Source organism: Carassius carassius, chromosome 30 (genome assembly GCF_963082965.1).
Source record: "Carassius carassius chromosome 30, fCarCar2.1, whole genome shotgun sequence".
Classification (NCBI taxonomy): Eukaryota; Metazoa; Chordata; class Actinopteri; order Cypriniformes; family Cyprinidae; genus Carassius; species Carassius carassius.
Window position 1 is genome coordinate 18903631 of NC_081784.1, and position 16953 is coordinate 18920583.

Consider the following 16953-nt stretch of genomic DNA (forward strand, 5'->3'; position numbering starts at 1 on the left):
GTTTGAAATGGCTTTGCATTTATTTGATCAAAAACACAGTAAAAACAGACAGTAGTATTAATATTCAAAATAACTGTTTTCTATTTGAGTATATTTTTAGATAAAGGCAAAGCTGAATTTGTAGACCAAGAATAAAAAAATGAAGGAAATAAATATGAATTTTGATTTCATTCTGACTTCATGGTTGAACGAAATCTTTCGATGCTTCAGAGAGCAGCAGTGCAGGAACGTGGACGCTGAATGTCTTGTGGAAGATGTGTGGCATTGATGTGCACATGGATCCCAACATCGGCAAGCGCCTGAATGCTCTGGGTAACACCCTCACCTCTCTGACTGGTGAAGAGGACAGTGATGACATCACAGACTTCAACTCAGTCAACATGGCCAACCTATCAGACGAGGACGAGAGTGACGGCATGTCTCCCCCCGTACACATGGTCAGAGCTCATTTGTTAATATCAGTGTAAAGTGATTCATTTACATTGTCTGCTTCTTTGGGTTCTTGTTTTTTTTGTGCATTTATATTAATGTCATTTTTATGTTGAGAGCATGAAATGTGAAGTGCCTTTGTAGTTGTACTAGACGTCTGTGTACTCTGTGTGTTTGTGTTTGTTTTAAACCGGTTCATGTTTGCAGTGTCCTGAAGGGGATCTCAGTCCCAGACTTTCATTCAGGAGGCGGCTGGTGAACAGCATACTTGGCATTAGCCCCCCTCCCCTCTCACCTTCTGAGTGTCGTAATATTTCTCCATCATCCACAATCACTCGGCTAAAGTCGAGAAGTGTTCGCCTGTCATCCACAGCCAATGCAGAACGAACTAGACATCCCAGACCCCTGTCCTGGGGCTGTGTATGTACTTCAGAGCTCCCGTTTTATTTTCAGTCCTTTCTGTTTCTGTCTCATTCTTTCTCTCCATCTTGTTCATGCTCTCAGGGTGGAAGTTGCTTTTAAGATCGCTCCGAACCTTCTTGAATTCTGCCTAGAACTGAAATATGTTGAGCGAGTCTGCATTCTGCAGTTTCCTGCTGCTGCTTTTTAGTCTTGTCTGATGCCTCTCCATGAGAAATGAGTGGCCGGTGACATCTTATTTCCCGTTTCCAAAGGATACATTTCTCATGGACAAGCTGTGTTCAGTAATCAGTTTTTTGGGGTGGTGTCATGATTTTTCTTTGTCTGACGTGTTGTAATGATCCACACTTGTTTTGACTGTTCAGCAGTCAGTGTGATTTTGAAATCTTTATGCATGACTGTACCTAGGGCTGGGCGGAAAGATAGCAAACACTGTGTGACTCTTGAAATATGGCAACAGCTTGTGATTTTGATATGTTTTGTTTTGTGTGTGTGTGTGTTTTAAAATTAACTTGATTATTTTTATTATAAAAAAATAATAATAGATTTTTATTGAAATAATTGAATTCCCTGCTAAATATACACTGGTGTTATTTATTTTATTTTTTTTGAGAAATGAATTCTTTAATTCAGCAGAATTAATCAAAAGTGGCAGTACAGACATTTACATAGTGAAAAAAAATCAATTTCAAATAAATGCTGTTCACTTGAGGTGTCTTTCCATCAAAGAATCCTGAAAGTTTCCACAAAAATATTAAGCAGCCCAACACAAGTCCAGTGTAATGATAATAAGAAATGTTTTCTGAGGATCAGTATATTAGAATGATTTCTGAAGGATCATGTGACACTGAAGACTGGATTAGAAATTCAGCTTTTCCATTACAGGAATAAATTACATAAAAAAACACAATAAAATTGAAAATGTTAAATTGTAATAAAATTTCACAATACTGTCTGTACTGTATTTTTAGTCAAAAAAAAAAAAATTTTGCAGCCTTGAGTCTTCTTTCAGAAACATAAAAAAATCTTCTCAAGTCCAAATTTTTTATTGCCAGTGTTAATGTATATAATAAAAAAATACATAAATAAGAATTACTTACAAGCACAAATAAAATAATAATTTTGAATTACTCATACCATGATAAGAAAAGATCAGATTTTGTTATTCCGCCCACCCCTAAGTGTGTCTCGTATCTTAAAAATATTATTTTGACTAATGTTCCTCTTACAGGAATCTGTTGACCTGCGCAGACAGGCGGTCATGAGCAATCAAATCATCGACGCTCGTGGACGCAAGTTCTCCAAGCGCTTGGTGGATATTAGAGAACTCAACGAGCAGGCCAAAGTCATTGACGATCTCAAGTAATGTCAACCTGACGTTTAATAATTAGTATACCTCAATCTGCTGTTTTCTGCCTGAAAGAAATCCCTATAATTCTTGATTTCTCTCTCTCTCTCTCTCTCTCTCTCTCTCTCTCTCTCTCTCTTTCTCTCTCTCTAAGGAAACTGGGAGCAAGTGAAGGCACCATAAACCAGGAAATCCAGCGCTATCAACATTTAGAATCTGTTGCTGTCAATGATATCCGCCGGGATGTGCGCAAGAAACTGCGGCGCTCCAGCATGCGGGTAAGAGACTTGATTCAGTTCACTACATTGTAAGCGTGGTGGAGATCGAATGTTGCATAAATTGAGTTTGTGCTTCGTTTAGGCAGCGTCTTTGAAAGATAAATGGGGTTTAGGCTACAAGCCAAGCTACAACAACAGCAGGTCAAAGAGCATTTCAGCAACAGGCAGACCACCTCTGAAGAGGTCGGATAGACCCAGGTACACACACACACACACACACACACACACACACTCACTTGTAATCACAGATGGGTGAGTGCATGTCAGTTACACATCCATTGATTTATTTATTTTTTGGTCTCACTAAAGGGATGACATGCCAGACATTAAAGTGGATGCAGCATCTCCAGCACCAAGGGTTACCTTCAACATCGACACGGTAGTGTGCATGCATACATCTGTGTGTAACTGAGTCTGTCTATTTGTTCATTCTAGTGTTCCATCTTCATTGTTTATGTGTCAGTGAAGTTGTAAAGTTAAATAAAGCTTTCATTTTTACATTAGCATTCAAAAATTTGGGGTCAGAAATATTTTTGGTTCATTGAGATTTCAGTTTAGAAAGGATGCATTAAATTGATCATGTGACATTTAATATATTACAAAAGATTATTTCAAACACATGCTGTTTTTTTAACTTTCTATTCATCAAAGAATTATCACAAATATTATCACTGTTTATACAAAAATATTAAACCGCACAACTGTTTCCAACATTTGATAATGATAGGAAATGTTTCTTGAACAGCAATATTAACAATATTGCTGTTTTTTACTGTCATTTTGATTAAATTAATTCAGCCTTAGTGAGCAGAAGAGACTTCATTTCCAAACTATTAAAAAAATCTTACTGACCCCAAATTTTGAACAGCAGTGTACTTGGACAACTGCACACACACATATATACACACACTCATTGGTTTTATGGTTTCACCTGCAAATGCTTCACTCTTAACGAATGCCATATATATGGTATACACATATTTTGCTGGACACATTTGTTCATGTACTGTATAGCTCAGTAAATCTGTTTGTGTTTAAGACGGAATCCCCAAATCCAATCCCAAGTACAGCTGACTCAGTTTTTAAGGTACCGGAGAAAAACGATCCATATCAAATCTTAAAATCACCTCTGAATCTCCGTGCATGAAATCACATTGTGGTGTGAAATCACTAAATCTAAATCTAAATCTGCTGTTCCAAATCCAATCAGAAATGATCAGCCTTTTTGGATCTTAGGCTGAAGAATGGTGTTATTTTCTTTTCATCCTTCTATTCACACATTCATTAACACACTCTCGCTCCATTTGTAAGTCTGCTCTTGTGCTGTGTTGGTTTAACTAATCAACTCTTCTTTCTTCAGCATGTCTGGATCTTTGTCATTTGCATTGCTCATGATGACTTGTCATCTGTCCATCTTTTCATCTTTTTCTTTTCTGATCCCTCTCTCCTCTGCTGGGTCTTAGTGGAAAGCATGAATTGGGAAAAGGAAAACTTTCTTAAAAGTGCCAACTGGTTATAAGCTATCAGCCAACAGATACAGTTTGAATTGGCAGTGAGTCAAAAAATAAGTTCAATTTAGGTTTTGAGTACATCAACAGAGCGATAGAATGATGGATGGATAGATAAACTGACGTTCAAGTTAGTGTCCGGTGGAAATATTAAAGCAATCTTCCACTCTGTGATCTCAGCAGACGCCCAGTTGAGGACATCATTTGTAAACATTAGACCGTTGGATAGAGGGACTTCTATTTTAGTTGCAATCCTGATGAGAACTAATCAAATAGACCCAAAATAATAGCTTAGTGTCCGTTGAGCTTTAAGCCATGCCAGGGTTATATTTCACCACAAAATCACTAGGAAAAATCGAAATCGCATTTTACTTCAATAATGTAAATGCTTTATTTATTTGCATTGGAACAGTATTATTAAGTAATTGAGTAAGAATTGTGTAAATAAGAATCCTCATTGAATGTAATGGTAATTACAAGGGTTAAATCTCCAGATACATGATGATAGTGATGCATCAATATTCAAATTCTGTTCAATACTAATATCCAATAATTATTTTGATGGCTGATAAATATCTGATTGTTAAAATTCTGTATGATTTTGCTTACAAAAAATAGAATTTACCTAAAAAAACTAAATTAAAACAGTTGTTTTAAATGCTATGTGTATTTAAGCATCATAACATTAACATACAAATTTTAAGTATGAAAGATTGTTCATTTTGAGATAGTTAATCATCTCATACTGGATTAAATAACGATGAATTTTAAGTCACTAATATCATGGATCTTAAAATGTGCTTTTTTTTTTTTGCTTTTGTTCCCTTTTTTGTTTTGATTTTGTGGTGACTTGTGACCTGGATATGTTTTTGTAAGATGCAGTCATGTAGGGCAAAGAATCATGAATCCTTTAGGAGAGATAAATGGATGAATATATGGATAGATGCATAGACAGATTTTCTGACGGTTGGCTTTCACTGATTGTTGAAGTTCCCGGAGGAGACAGAGTTGGACCTGTTGTCTGTCGCCATTGATGATCCTGTCCATTACCCATCATGCTCAGTGTTCAGTGCCCCTGGCACACCCGCAGTCTTTTCACCAACCATTCCCTTCCAGCCTGATGACACCCGCCGTGATGACCTCTCCTCGACTTCTTCAGAGGATTCGGACAAAGATGAGGAGTTTGAGAGGGACAGACAGCACAACTCTTATCGAAGACCAGGGTGCGCTAAACACACTGCACACGTAAACACTCCACAAACACAATTACACTCACTAAACTGGCAGTCTTTGTTTGTTTCTCAGGGGCTCTCAGAGAAAGTCATCTGCACTGTCTGCATTATTCAGCGAGCGCTGGCCGGCCACGCCCCCTCAGCGTGGAGGATTAGCCCCGCCCACCGAGCGGAACATTGACTTTGAGCTGGACGTGCGTGTTGAGATCGACAGCGGCAAGTGTGTGCTGTACCCCAGCACCCAACAGCCCGAGCATGAAGATCTCACAGTGAGAAGGTGAAGAGACACACTGTCTCATGTTGACTTCAGTTAATAGAGCACTGCAGTGATGAGTTAGCATCATTCTGGTTTCCTTGACAAAACCCAACAGGATTTTTCCATTGGCTTTTGGATTATTACAGAAAAGAAGCTCAAACGTTAATGATTCTTGCACATTGTGTTCATTTATGATAGATTCTTTGCAACTGAACACAACTTTTCAGAATTTTGAAGCCTAAATACAATCGTCAGAAGTAAAAAGTCAAACTATACTATGGTCTCATGACTATAACAATGCCACCATTAAGCTTCCAGCAGCTCTTTATGAGTTTGAAAGTTTTCCTGAAAGTTTAAGTTAGAATGGTGTGCTTAAGGATGATTATGAACAGAATGAGGCTGTTCTGATTAGATTAGTTTTCCTGTTTGGTGTGATAACATAACGATCTCATTTAGTCCACTTTTTCAAGACAAGTAAATGCATAAAAAAATCATAACTGATACTGGTCTATTTTAGGACATAGAACAAAACATTAGAATATCTTACACTTGTATTAGCCAAAGACCTAATTTCAGCCATTTAACCAAAAACCCCACTGACTTCACAGTGATGGAACCGGAAGGGCTGCAAAGTGTTCCTGTAAAATGTCCCTCTCCCTCTCATTCTGTTGTTTAGGAGTTGTGAGCGGAGTTCGAGGAGTCTGGATCAGGAATCTCCTCCTAAGAAGCGAAAACAGCAGCACAGTTTTGCCTCCAGCTCCCATCTGCTGAATGCCAAGCGAGTGCCCACTTCTCTGCAGAGCAAGAGCAGTGACATTGAGACCACGGTCTTCTACATCCCTGGAGTGGATGTTAAGGTCTGCTGTGGCTCTATTGACATGCTTGGCACAACTAATTGTATTTTCTTGTGGTTCAAGTAAGATTAAGATAATGTTATATCAGCACTGATGTTGATGTGTAAAACCCACCCAAAAACACTCGTAGGTCTATAAACCTATTTAAATGCATTTGATATGTACTTGCATTCATGCAACTGGCATGTCTGATAGTTTGTAATGTTCAACATAGAAAAAACAAGTTAGAGTACAAACCCAAATGAATGCATTAATTCACTCTTTTCATGATTAGTTAACTGTGACACTCATCCATCCTCTCTTGTCTTTTTACAGTTACATTACAATTCTAAAATGCTGAAGACGGAGTCACCAAACGCCTCTCGTGGATCCTCGCTTCCCAGAACCCTTTCCAAAGAGTCCAAGCTGTATGGTATGAGAGACGTACCCACACCACCAGCCTCAGGCCCTGGCAAGACTAACACACTCCTCTCCCCCCCTCCCCCTCCCCCCCCCCCTCCTCCCCCTTCAGGTAAACACTCTTTTCCTGTCTCGTCATCTTCCGCTGGCTTCCTGCATGTGTTCAGCCTCATCTCTGGCCCACAGCTCTGAGCTCCTGTAGCGCATGACTATCTAGGATTAGTGTTCACAGTTGCCTCTGCAGGATCTTTTTGCTGCTATGGTTTTGTGTGTTTACTGCTGAGTTGCTGATGTGCTTGGGTTAAGACGAGCTTCCATTAGAAGTTGTTTTATAATAATATTGGCACCTACTTTTTTCTGTTTGTCCTTTCAGCGTTTGCATGAATCTTGCTGACACCAGTTCAAACTTGAAAAGTATATACACTACTTTTTGAAAGTTAAGGGTTGGTTGGTGAACAATCAAGTAAAAAGATACCAATATTGTTAAATGTTATAATTTAAAATGTTTTCTATTTTAAAATGTTTGAAAAATTATTTAATCCCTGTGATGCAAAGCTAAATTTTCAGCAGTCATCACTCTTCAGTCTTCACTCTTTTTAGTGTCACATGATCCTTCTGAAATCTTTCTAACATTCTGATTTGATGCTCAAGAAACGTTTCTTCTCATTGATTTTGAAAGCTGTTGTGCTGCTAAGATTTTTCATAAGAACGGTTACTTTTTTTCTAGGATTATTTGATGAATAGAAGGTAAAAGACATAAGAGCTTATTTGAAATAGAAATCTGTAATTAAAATTTTTTTTACCAACCCCAGACTTTTGAACAATAATAAATAATACATAAAATACAATATTGTATATCAAATATCAGTAAGTAGCTTTGGATAAAATCTCCTAAATGAATAAATGTAATTAAATGCATATCACTCAGAATCTCAGTAATAGTTTCATGGAGTAGTTCGCTGAAAAATGAACACAATTTTACTCTGCTTCGTGTTGTTTCTTTGAAACACAAAATTCGATTTAAGGTTCAATGTTCAAGCTTCTCTTTTCTGTATGATATAAGTGGATGTAAACTGCAAACTATGAGTAGTTTTGGACACTACTATTCATTTAATGCACTTTTTCTGTGACATTTCATTGCACCTTATGCTTGTTAAACAATTTCTGGGGGGTTTGGCTGTGCTATTGTGCATCATGAATACTGCATGCATGCTAGACGTGCATTAGATGCCTTACGGTTGCATCCTAAGCAGGAATCTTTTGCTTTCAATGCATGATAATTTGTCTAAAGAAAAGGATTGTTTTCAACTTTGTGTGTGTTTGTTTGTTTGCATGAACAGCTAAAGGTAAGGCAAGTGTGGGGGTGAAGATGGCTAAGCTGTATGCATGGGTAGCTCTGCAGACACTGCCAGAGGAAATGGTCATCAGTCCATGTCTGCTGGACTTCTTGGAGAAAGCGCTGGAAACCATTCCTATCACACCAGTCGACAGAAACTACACAAGTCAGTGCACCTTCCAAGTTAACATTTGTCACTTTGTATTTTAAAATAATATATTTGTATACTTTATGCTTATATTAATGTGTGTTTGTGTAGCCCTAAATGTTCCCGAGGAGGATGTAGGTCATTTTGATTCTGTGGAGCCTCTGGAGGAGTCTCAGGTGTCTCTTGTGTCTTCTGCTGCGTCTCCGTACTCCTCCTTCCCTGTGGATGTGGTAGTTTATGTCAGGGTGCAGGTATACCCACGTTCCTACAAGCAAAATTCAATAGTAACTTTCTCAGAGTGGTTGATTAATTTCATTGTGTTTGTTTCTCAGCCATCTCAAATCCGGTTCAGCTGTCTGCCCATGTCTCGAGTAGAGTGCATGCTGAAGCTTCCCTCTCTGGACCTGGTTTTCTCATCCAATAGGGGTGAGCTTGAGCCCACTGCCCCCACCTGTCCACCTGAGGGCCCTCACACACCTTCCTCCACACCTCCATCGGTACACAATGCCAACCGAGTGCCTGGAAGCAAAGGTATGAATGTACTGTACTGAAAATCTCTCTTATGTCATTTTGAAATAAACTACCATTCGAAATGTTGCGGTCAGTAAGTGGTATTTCTTTTAGCTCGTATTCATTTAAGGGTGGCTAATGGTAACCGCTGAAACTTCTTCCATCCCTCAGGGCCATCCACAGGATTAGGCAGTCCTTTAGGCCGGAGTCGCCACCACAGCAGCCAATCAGATCTAACAGGCCCACCCATAAACTCATCAGGTCTGAGTTTCACCGCCTGTATGTCAGATTTTTCACTGTATGTGTTTCATCCTTACGGAGCTGGCAAACAGAAATCTGCAGTTACTGGCCTCCCACCCGGACCAGGACCTCTGGGTAAGAGCCCCATGCATAGACAGAACTCAAAAATATTATGATAGTTTATATTTAATATCAACTTACTGTAAAGAACATTGTAAGACTCAGTAGATGACTTTGGTTTGTTTAGGAGCTGACGAGGAGGCCTCTTCAGTGACGGGCAGGAAAGACTCTCTCTCCATCAACTTGGAGTTTGTAAAAGTCAGTCTTTCCCGGATGAGACGGGCAGGATGTCCAGCATTTATTGATACTTTCATTGCCAGCAAGGGCGGGAAGATGGACACAACTCTAATCAACATCTCAGGTAAGGAATTCAAAATAAAGTGTCCTTGAGGATGTCTGATCTCTCACCTTACTAAAGCTGTTTCCATATGTCTCATACTTTAGCATTGTGCTTGAATGCTATAGTGTTACACTACCATTCAAAAGTTAGGGGTCGGTGAGATCATTTTTTTTGAAGCAAGGATGCTTTAAATTGATCAAAAGTGACAATAAAGACATTTATAACATAAAAAATGCTGTTCTTTAGAACTTTCACTTTGTCATATCAACATTGATAATAATAAGAAATGTTCCCAAAAGAAACATTAAATTGTCATAATATTTTACAATATTACTGTTTTTTTTTGTTTTTTTTGATCAAATACTTGCAGCCTAGGTGAGCATAAGAAAAAATCCAAAAACTTTTGAATGGTAGTTTTTGTTTTTAATAATAAAATGCAAAACAGGGAATCTTTCAGTTGTCTCGATAATTAATTCATGGCACATTTTTTCTAGCGGTGTGTGATATCGGTTCTGCATCCTTCAAGTACGACATGAGACGTCTGAGTGAGATTCTTGCATTTCCGCGAGCTTGGTACCGCAGAAGCATTGCCAGGAGATTGTTTCTAGGAGACCAGACCATTAACTTACCAGGTTATCCATGCATACTCTCATTTCAATAACTGTTCAGAAGTGTGGAATCGGTGAAAGTGATGCTTACAATGCAGAGATGCTTCACAAAAGTAGCATTTGATTGGCCAACAATGCAGTTACAAAAGCAATAGCATTGTAAATTATTATTGAGTATTAAATAGCTCTTTAAATATTTTGCATGTATTTTATATGCCTTATTATCAGAGTTGAAAATGTTGTGCTACTGAAGTGTGGCAATCACAATACAGTTTTTTTTTTTCGGTATTGAGCACTTCCATTTCTGAAGTCCAATATTGCTGTCATAAATAGTCAAAAGAAAACAATATCTCATCAGTCAGTTGTTTTTCTGAGATATGAAGGCTATTTTATGCACCGTTATGGAATTACATTTGCTTCAGTAAAAATGAACGAAACTTTATAAAACTAAACGTAACTTTCAAAAATATGCCATTACAAAAGAAGAAAAACACAATGAAAATGAAAAAAAATGAACTCAGTCGCACAAATTTAACAGGCTCTTCAAATATGCTTCATTCTTTGTTAATGTTTTTCAAAGATTCGTTTTCGCTAATCGTGGATTCTGAATGCATTGCCACAGATTTCGCTTACGCTTTGCAGTTTTTTGTTTGGTGTTTTGACACAAACCTCTCGTGGGGGCGGGGTTAACAGTGATCTACTCTGATTGGATAGTGAGCTTTTGATGGACAGGTGCTCTCTGACCGTGAAGTACAGACGTCACTCAGTGTTGCGCATATTGGAAAGCTCTCGCGGACGCGGTGATTTGTATTACTAAATATGTAAATAATATTTGAACTTCAATCGTCTCAGTCTGTAAAGATGAGCTCTTGTCCTTCAAGGCAGCTTGAAGTAAGCTTGTGTTACTGAATGACAATAATAACCTTCAACAAACTGTTGCACACTGTAACATGAAAAACTTGTATCGGTGTTATTGGTTACTTCAGTAACACAAGCTTACTTCAAGCTGCCTTGAAGGACAAGCGGAGGAGGAAGATGATCCCGCTCCGTGTCTCCTGAGAGCTCATCTTTACAGACTGAGACGATCAAAGGTCAAATATTATTTACATATTTAGTAACACAAAGCGCAGAGAGAGCTTTTTTTTTTTTTTTTTTTAATTAATGCAGAGAACAAAAACATACAAAAGTATAAATATACATCACATAATATCCACCACAAAAAAAAAAAAAAATAAAAATAAAAAAAACCCATTAAAGAATAAAATAGAACTAAAGAAAAGAGGGCCAAAATCTAAACAAAATTACAGAAGGAGATCAAAGGCAGAGCAAATTGTAACAGTCCTTATAGCTTTCTTATTAGTGAATACTGAGATTACATTCAAATAGTTTTCCATTTCTTTTAGGAAAATGGAGAACACAGGTTTACAGTTGGAGAATTTGCATTTGTGAATGTGAAATTTGTTTAGGAAAATTTTTTAATGAATAACAAAACTGATATTTTCGTTTGTGGGGTCAGAGTCATAATACCCAAATATAATGTTTTTCATATGTACTGAGAAGCCTGGCAAAATCTTACAGTTGACAAACACACCAATATCATCCCAAAGTTTCTGAGTGTAGTCACATGACCAAAATGAGTGTACAGTTTCTTCAGAACTCGAACAAAAAGAGCATGTAAGATCAATGTCAGATTTAAATCTTTGTATACACTTCTTTACAGGGTAGAACCTGTGTATGAGCTTAAAATAAATTTATTTCACTTTGTCTGTGAAAAAGAATTTTTGCGGTATAGACCAAATTTACTCACCACGAGAGCTTTCCAATATACGCGCCACTGAGTGACATCTGTACTTTCCGGTCAGAGAGCACCTGTCCATCAAAAGCTCACTATCCAATCAGAGTAGATCACTGTTAAGCCCGCCCCCACGAGAGGTTTGTGTCAAAACACCAAACGAAAAACTGCGAAACGTAAGCACAATCTGTGGCAATGCATTCAGAATCCACGATTAGCGAAAACGAATCTTTAAAAACATTAACAAAGAATGAAGCATATTTGAAGAGCCTGTTAAATTTGTGCGACTGAGTTCATTTTTTTCATTTTCATTGTGTTTTTCTTCTTTTGTAATGGCATATTTTTGATAGTTTCTGAAAAAGTTATGTTCAGTTTTATAAAGTTATGTTCATTTTTATTGAACCAAATGTAATTCCATACACTGCTGTCTGGAAAGAAGAAAGCAAACTGGATCTAACCATGACAGATGTCAGCTGGACAACAAGCAGCACATCAGTTTCTAGTTTGAGAAACAGCCCTCACTGGTGCTGAGCTGGCAGCACCATTGATCCACACAAGTCAAAACAATCATCTGCAACAGTGAAGAGATGCTTTTTAGGCAGAATGTCATTGACAAAACTACATCAGAAACAAGGAAATAGTAGAATAGTCAAGAGGAAATCTATTTATGAATAGATGAATCTAAGTTTCAGGTATTGAGTGGTTTAAAGTGATAGATCACCTAAATATAAAAATATGGCATTCCAATCCCATAAGAATTCGGTTAGTCTTTTAAACTCAAATTAAGATATTTTTAATGAACACTGAGAGGTTTCTGGCTCTCTGTTGAAAGTTGAGGTAAGCAAAAATTTAAAATATCCAAAAAAGTCATAAAGGCATTTCACATTTCACTGCTGGTTATATAAGCTATATATAATTTTGTATGTGACGAATAAAAAACTTGAATATTAAAGGCATAATTAAATGAATCCATATGAATCAAGCCATATAATCCAAGTCTTGTGAAGAGATATGAATGACTTTTTATGATGACCAGATTTGCACTGAACAAAATTATAAACAACACTTTCATTTTTGCCCCCATTTTTCATGAGCTGAACTCAAAGATGTAAGACTTTTTCTATGTACACACAAGTCCTGTTTCTCTCAAATATTGTTCACAAATCTGTCTAAATCTCTGTTATTGAGCACTTCTCCTTTGCCGAGATAATCTATCTACCTCACGTGTGTGGCATATCAAGATCCTAATTAGACAGCATGATTATTGCACGGGTGTGCCTTAGGCTGGCTACAATAAAAGGCCACTCTAATCCAAACTTTTGAACCGTAATATATTCCTGCTCACCTGTTTCCAGATATCTTACATCTTCAGTCGAATGCTGGAAAGTGTTGAGAGTAACTGCTGTATTTGTGTTGTAGCCTCCGGTCCTGCCACACCAGACTCTGTGGAAAGCATCGCGCAGCACTTGTCTCCTGAATCCAGCCGTAAAGCGTACTGGAGGACATGGGACGGCCAGTCCACTCAACACCCCTCCTCGGTCATCACCGATGCCACACCAAGCCACGCACACCTCAAATCACCTGCCATTGGACGCTCCCGCAGCGTGTCCGACTCCTCAGCACCGCGCAGAGGTATGCGTATACATGCTGCTGGAGCTCTATTCATGATGTGCTACTCCGGTTTTCTTCCGAAATGACATACTGTGTGTTTCTACAGACTCTGTTACCAAGACCTCCACCCCGTCATTCCGGAACGGAAAAGCAGCAGCACAGCAGGGTTCGCCATGGGAGACGCTGGTGGTGTTCGCCATAAACCTTAAACAGCTTAATGTCCAGATGAACATGAGCAACGTCATGGGCAACAATACGTACGAGAGTCCTATTGGAACTATTTGATTTGTACAGTTGTTGACGCGCTTCATGTATCTGATATATATCTGATGTCTTTTTATGCATGTGTGCATGTGTGTGTTTTGACAGTTGGACAACGAGTGGGTTGAAGAGTCAGGGCCGTCTGTCAGTGGGCAGTAACAGAGATCGTGAGATCAGCATGTCTATTGGGCTGGGCCGCTCCAAACTTGATTCCAAAGGAGGAGTGGTGGGTGGCAACATTGACGTCAACACACTCAAGATGGTCTGTAAGTATGCTTTTATTCATTTATTTATTGTTGTGTGAGAGGTGTTCCATCTCTAAATGTGATTTTTATTTTTTATTTCATAATGTTAAAGTGTTAAACCACTTACTGTGGCTAATTAATGACTTTAATTTTTCCATTCACCAACACAAAATATCCACCTAGTTTGAGGTAACTTTATAAAAAGTAAATATTGATAACGACTGAATCAATTGATTTTGTATGTTTAGTAAATTATGTTCTTTAAATGGTGTTCCCCCTTGGGCCATAAAATGATTTAAAGTTAAATAATATAATGGTATAATATTAATATTATATTTTAGTTTAATTTAATTCATATGTATTCACATCATTTAAGTATTACTTTCTATAGGTGAATTTCTGGGCATTTATGGTAATAGCACAAGTTGTTTATGTTAACATGTATATGGATAATGTGTGTAAAAAAATAAATAAGCTAAATTTTCTAAATGTTTATTGTGAATAAGTCGTCTACTCTATACATATTTCTTTTTTGACCCCATAAATGTCTAAACAACATATGCAGGACTTCTCTAATCATTTAGTCTGCTTAAACTCTTCCTCTTACTTAAAGGGTTAGTTCACACAAAAATGAAAATTATGTAATTAATAACTTACCCTCATGTCGTTCCAAACCCGTAAGACCTCCGTTCATCTTCGGAACACAGTTTAAGATATTTTAGATTTAGAGTCCAAGAGCTCTCAGTCCCTCCATTGAAGCTGTGTGAACGGTATACTGTCCATGTCCAGAAAGGTAAGAAAAACATCATCAAAGTAGTCCATGTGACATCAGAGGGTCAGTTAGAATTTTTTGAAACATCGAAAATACATTTTGGTCCAGCGTTGTGAACGCACTCACAGCAGACCGGAAGAGAAGACAATGCTGAATAAAGTCGTAGTTTTTGCTAAAATGTATTTTCGCTGCTTCAACAAATTCGAACTGACCCTCTGATGTCACATGGACTACTTTGATGATGTTTTTCTTACCTTTCTGGACATGGACAGTATACTGTGCACACAGTTTCAATGGAGGGACTGAGAGCTCTCGGACTAAATCTATAATATCTTAAACTGTGTTCCAAAGATGAACGGAGGTCTTACGGGTTTGGAACGAAATGAGGGTGAGTCATTAATGACATAATTTTCATTTTTGGGTGAACTATCCCTTTAAAGTCGACTGCAAGCACAGATTTGCCTCCATTAAATCAACAACCAATGGATCCCCTATTTTTTCATTCTCAATTATCTGTTGCACTTGGATGCATGTCATAATACAGAAGAAAAGATCTGTCAATACTTCGAATTGAACTACACAACTTTAACTAAAGCTGTATAAATTTAAATTATAAATTCCATCTTAATCTTGCTTTAATTGGCATATAGGCCTTTTCAATTCTGTGTGGCACACAGCCCTGGTGTCTTGTCTTCCTCTTTAGTGACTCATAAGTGGTTGTTCTTCTAGCCCATATTTCAGAACATCCTAATCAGCAGCCCAGTCATAAGATCCAGATCACCATGGGCTCCACAGAGGCCCGGCTGGACTACATGGGCTCCAGCATATTGATGGGCATCTTCAGTAACGCTGACCTGCAACTTCAGGACGAGTGGAAGGTGAACCTCTGCACGGCTGAGGCCAGTTTATCTGAGAAAAGGTAAGAACTGCCAATCATATTAGTGAAAATTATGTAGAAGACGACCACAACCGTAACAAACATACATTGATGTGTATCTCCTCCAGTGAGATTTTTATACATGGAGACCTGCAGTGGGACATATTCCAGGTGATCATCTCCCGCTCCACCACCCCTGACCTGATAAAAATTGGCATGAAGCTGCAGGAGTTCTTCACACAGCAGTTTGACACCAGCAAGCGAGCCCTGTCTACCTGGGGCCCGGTCCCCTACGTTCCTCCCAAAACCCCGGTCATCAACATGGACAAAGGAGCAGCAGAACTCTGTTAGTGTGCTTGTGACTATTTTAGATTTAACAAACATAATTTTATTATTAATTAAATGGAATGTAAAGACCAACTTAAATGTCTCTTTCTCTCAGATATGGATGCAGCTCATCACAGGCACTGGCCCAGTGTGTTGAAGATGGTGGCGGGGTGTCACATTTCCCTCTTCCAGATGCCTCTTCCAGAGGATGCTGTGCAGCTGGGTGGCTCCATGAGTCTCCATGGCAATCACATGACTCTGGCTTGTTTCCATGGGCCCAACTTCCGTTCCAAGTCCTGGGTGCTTTTCCATCTGGAAGAGCCCAACATCGCCTTCTGGACTGAAGCACAGAAGATCTGGGAGGATGGTACGGACATAGTGCCATCTTTTCATCCATTCATCCATCATTCACCAATCATTTTAAGGTACTTTCATTAATTGAGACTTACAGGTTGTGTTATTTGTCTAGGCTCCAGTGATGATTCCACATACATCGTTCAAACCCTTGACTTTCACCTTGGGCATAATACCATGGTAACCAAGCCTTGCGGTGCTCTGGAGAGCCCAATGGCAACCATCACCAAGGTTACCCGCCGTCGCCACGAAAACCCACCGCATGGGGTGGCTACAGTCAAAGAATGGTTCAACTATGTCACTGCCATGAGGAACGAAGGTAGATGTTGCACACTCAATGGCTCTGATCCAAAACCTAGTGAGCTATTGCCCAATTGGAAGCCACTTTCTAAGCTATAAAGGTAGCACTTTATTTTACAGTCCTGTTCCCCTAACCCTACCCCATGTAGTTACCTTGTATTACCAGAACTTACTTAGATAAATACAATGTAAGTATACTATAAGTACATGTAAGTACACGTACTGTAAAATAAAGGGCAACCGCTATAAAAATTAATCTCTGAAGTTAAAGAGCAACTCTCAAAATAAACAGTGCTTCTCATGTAGGGATGTTGCAATATGCTAGTATTGACTATGAAATTACATGAGGAGATACCATATTAACATATCTTATTATCGTAAAAACGTTGTCTGGTTGACATTCCAACATAATGTATAGTGAAATAGCAAAAAAACAATGCAGTGTGTT

The 16953-nt window shown here is 38.4% G+C and overlaps 1 protein-coding gene across 8 annotated transcripts in view; it reads left to right on the forward strand.

The window, feature by feature from the left end:
• The window catches only part of LOC132110825 (bridge-like lipid transfer protein family member 1), a 71815-nt gene that overhangs the window by 51089 nt on the left and 3773 nt on the right, over positions 1-16953 (forward strand). For 3 of the 8 annotated variants that reach the window (XR_009424684.1, XM_059517806.1, XM_059517808.1), the window contains 24 exons: positions 211-437; positions 637-849; positions 2081-2211; positions 2352-2475; positions 2558-2673; positions 2785-2854; positions 3515-3562; positions 4974-5206; positions 5289-5492; positions 6148-6328; positions 6641-6737; positions 8065-8226; positions 8320-8459; positions 8541-8739; positions 8890-9093; positions 9206-9379; positions 9853-9990; positions 13178-13390; positions 13476-13626; positions 13739-13896; positions 15377-15566; positions 15653-15870; positions 15967-16218; positions 16321-16524. Coding sequence is in view for 7 of the 8 variants with exons in the window: in XM_059517806.1 (XP_059373789.1) it covers positions 211-437; positions 637-849; positions 2081-2211; positions 2352-2475; positions 2558-2673; positions 2785-2854; positions 3515-3562; positions 4974-5206; positions 5289-5492; positions 6148-6328; positions 6641-6737; positions 8065-8226; positions 8320-8459; positions 8541-8739; positions 8890-9093; positions 9206-9379; positions 9853-9990; positions 13178-13390; positions 13476-13626; positions 13739-13896; positions 15377-15566; positions 15653-15870; positions 15967-16218; positions 16321-16524 (4047 nt within the window). In the remaining variant the exon portion in view is untranslated. The remainder of the gene's footprint in view (positions 1-210; positions 438-636; positions 850-2080; positions 2212-2351; positions 2476-2557; positions 2674-2784; positions 2855-3514; positions 3563-4973; positions 5207-5288; positions 5493-6147; positions 6329-6640; positions 6738-8064; positions 8227-8319; positions 8460-8540; positions 8740-8889; positions 9094-9205; positions 9380-9852; positions 9991-13177; positions 13391-13475; positions 13627-13738; positions 13897-15376; positions 15567-15652; positions 15871-15966; positions 16219-16320; positions 16525-16953) is intronic. The other 5 variants (XM_059517809.1, XM_059517807.1, XM_059517810.1 and 2 more) reach the window with 5 other exon arrangements.